The sequence below is a fragment of the Apis dorsata genome, unplaced genomic scaffold, assembly GCF_000469605.1.
Source record: "Apis dorsata unplaced genomic scaffold, Apis dorsata 1.3 scaffold_618, whole genome shotgun sequence".
In the NCBI taxonomy this organism is placed as follows: Eukaryota; Metazoa; Arthropoda; class Insecta; order Hymenoptera; family Apidae; genus Apis; species Apis dorsata.
The window spans coordinates 150,652-154,015 of record NW_006263814.1 but is presented as its reverse complement, the minus strand read 5'-3'; the positions used below and the strand labels follow the sequence as shown (position 1 = coordinate 154,015).

Here is a 3,364-nt window from a genome sequence, read left to right as displayed (position 1 = left end):
GTGGGCGGGGGTGAGGAGCGGAGGGTCGGACTTCAGAGTTTATGCCCCGTCCCCCTCCCTCTCACCCCTGCAGTCGATCAATGCGTGGACGGGTTTCACTTTCGCGATGTTAAAGTGTTGCACCATCCCCGATTGAGGGACAAGGGAAAAAATGCGATTTCTCCCTTATCACGTGGATTCTCTCCCTCTCTCTTTCTCTCTCTTCGAAGCAAGGAACAAAGAAGACGTATAATTAAAGTTTCTTCGGACTTTCATCGATGAGGAAAGAATACTCGAAGAGGAAAGAAAGAAAGAAAGAAGGAGAGAAGGAAAGAAAGAAAAAATTTCTCGATAGTTGCGACACGCGGACACGAACGCATTTCCTCTCTTTTACAAGCGTTTCGAAGTTAATGGCTGGAGTTATTGATCGTATCGATTTACCGGAATCTCAACTATTTATAACGTTCTGCGTTGTCGGCCGTCATTACACATAGATACTTTTGCCGTTGTCGATTCCTAAATAATATCGGGATTTCCACGAGTCTCCACTTTCGCCCGCGATGATCCACGTCTCTTAATCAAGGGAGGATAAAAATTCTTTCTCGACGCGTTCTTTCGTCGGCGTCGATTAAGGACGATTCAAACGCTTTAAAAATATTATCAAATATCAATAAACAATTCCTATCCGCATTTTTGATATAAATCGAAAAAATGTAAACTTTTTAACACTTTTAATATTAATATTCGCGTAATGATTCGAATTAAGACATTATCCCCTTTTATCGGAATGCTAAACGATGAAAACTTATATATATTTTCTTTTTTTTTCTTTATGAATTTTATATCATTTTATATCAATTTATCAATTATCAATTTTATATCAAACGCTTTAAAAATATTATCAAATATCAATAAACAATTCCTATCCGCATTTTTGATATAAAGCGAAAAAATGTAAACTTTTTAACACTTTTAATATTAATATTCGCGTAATGATTCGAATTAGACATTATCCCCTTTTATCGGAATGCTAAACGATGAAAACTAATATATATATTTTCTTTTTTTTTCTTTATGAATTTTATATCATTTTATATCAATTTATCAATTATCAATTTTATATCAAACGCTTTAAAAATATTATCAAATATCAATAAACAATCCCTATCCGCCTCTTTGATGTAAATCGAAAAAATGTAAACTTTTTAACACTTTTAATATTAATATTCGCGTAATGATTCGAATTAGACATTATCCCCTTTTATCGCTAAACGATGAAAACTAATATATATATATTTCCTTTTTTTTTTTATGAATTTTTGTACAGTGAAGGATGGAGGCTAGCGAGTGGGATCACGCGACCTTGAGAGAAGAGGAATTCGAGCAGCATGCGGTATATTTGGTACCGGATGTGTCGGCATCGCCTGGCGATACCAATCGTGCGGAGGCATCCCTGCCAAGAAATTTGGTCCTCAAACCTTCTCAGGCCCTCAACGATGTACGTTCCTCCGCCAAAGAATCCTTTCTCGAGACCTCCTCGGTGAGAGTCGCGAGTGTAATCAACCATTTCTCTCTAAACCCCCCTCTAAACCCCCGAAACAGCGGCCCCCTCGAACGCGACGCGAACTCGAGCAAAAGCAGCTCGGTCTTTGGAATCTTGTTTCGATCGGGCGGGTTGACGCGGCTTTAATCGTTCCACCCGATTTAAGGGGTGGAATCAAACTTGACCGAGCGACGAACAAGCTAATCAACTTACCGAGCCGCACGACCTAGAGTCAATCGTTACACTTTCCTCGGTGACACGGGGAATCGAGACCAATAGCCTCGGTCATTGCACGAACTCTGCGAACTCTTACTCTTGGAGCGCGTACGTACACACATCGAATATCGTTCGATTCCTTTTGCGTCGGGTAATTGAAAACGGAACGAAACGGGAGCAAACAAGATTTTTGGAAAACGACAGAAGAATTCTTTATCGAAAATGTCGAATCGCGGTTTGGAAAATTATTATTAATATCGTGTGCGATGAAAATAATAGATCCGTGGAAACGTTCGTAAATATCGCCGCGGATAAAAACGAATTTTAATAGTGTTTTAACGTGTTCTTTGACAAAAATCGAATTGCGGAAAATTCTACTATTTCACACTCGAGCAGGATATATTTTGCGCGTACGATACAATTACGCGAGAAGAGAAGAGAAAGGAGCGTTGAGAGGGCCGCCAAATCGAATTTTAAATCGATTGAATCGGTTAAATGAAGGAATTGATAAAGGATATCGATTTGTCGTGTTCTCCGTAGGTTTTGGGCGTGTGGAGCACGAGTTACATACCCAAGGGGACACGGTTCGGTCCCCTCGTGGGCCATGTGTACACCAAGGACTCGGTGCCGGCCGATGCGAACCGGAAGTACTTCTGGAGGGTAAGAATCGAGCGCCACTATTCAAAAACCACGTAGTCAGGTATTTCGCAAGCGGTCGGCTATCATCGTAGGCCAGTCTCGGTTGGATGAGGGGGGAAAAGGAAAAAACGAGGGGGAGACGAAAAGGGAGGGAAAAAGATAGAGAGAGAAGCCTGCAAAGACCAGAAACTGGTTTCAGCCGATCTAGCGAGCCTTAAAGCGAAACCCGCGAAGCCATTGATGCCTCGTAACGAATTGATGAGTTACGATAGAGAGAACTTGGCTCTCTCCCTCTCTCTCTCTCTCTCTCTCTCTTTCTCTCTTTCTCTCTCTCTCTCTCCTTCCCTCCCTCCCTCTTCCGATTCTTGCTACTAAATCGCGGATATTTCCCCGTTGCTCGATGCCTTAACAGCCTCGAACATAGAAGATTTAGTCTTACCAGTTAGTCAGACTCGAGCTAAGATTTCCTACGGATACTATTCGCGTTTATTATTACTACTACTACTACTACTATTACCATTACTACTACTACTACTACGATCGCGAGTCGAACGCGTGCGTTGGTTGTCCGATCGACTAAATCGTCACGTACGTTAATCAATCGATAGGTGTACAAAAACAACGAGCTGTTCTACTACATCGACGGTTATGACGTCCAGAAATCAAATTGGATGCGTTACGTAAACCCGGCTTATTCGTCCGAATCGCAGAACCTAATAGCATGCCAGTATAAGGTGAGTCGAATTCGGATCGAGAGAAACGAGTTCCCCTACCCTCTCCACGTCTAGTATTGGATTNCCCGCCTCTTTTGCCTCTCCTTCTTTTTTTTTTTTCGCAGATGAACATTTATTTTTACACGATCAAGCCGATACTACCGAATCAAGAGCTTCTGGTGTGGTATTGCAGGGAGTTCGCGGAAAGGCTCAATTACCCGTTGACGGGTGAACTAATGCTTCAAAGAATACGTAAGCGCCACTGTATCATCTC

At 41.8% G+C, this 3,364-nt stretch overlaps 2 protein-coding genes across 2 annotated transcripts in view; one reads left to right on the top strand and one right to left on the bottom strand.

Moving 5' to 3' along the window:
• LOC102678465 (protein FAM76A) overlaps positions 1-3,364 on the bottom strand; it is a 42,307-nt gene that overhangs the window by 26,175 nt on the left and 12,768 nt on the right. The window lies entirely within an intron of this gene.
• LOC102680185 (PR domain zinc finger protein 1) overlaps positions 1-3,364 on the top strand; it is an 8,249-nt gene that overhangs the window by 1,858 nt on the left and 3,027 nt on the right. Inside the window, exons 2-5 of the mRNA XM_006621259.2 lie at positions 1,307-1,477; positions 2,279-2,398; positions 2,986-3,111; positions 3,216-3,342. Coding sequence (XP_006621322.1) covers positions 1,313-1,477; positions 2,279-2,398; positions 2,986-3,111; positions 3,216-3,342 — 538 coding nt within the window. The 5' untranslated portion in view covers positions 1,307-1,312. The remainder of the gene's footprint in view (positions 1-1,306; positions 1,478-2,278; positions 2,399-2,985; positions 3,112-3,215; positions 3,343-3,364) is intronic.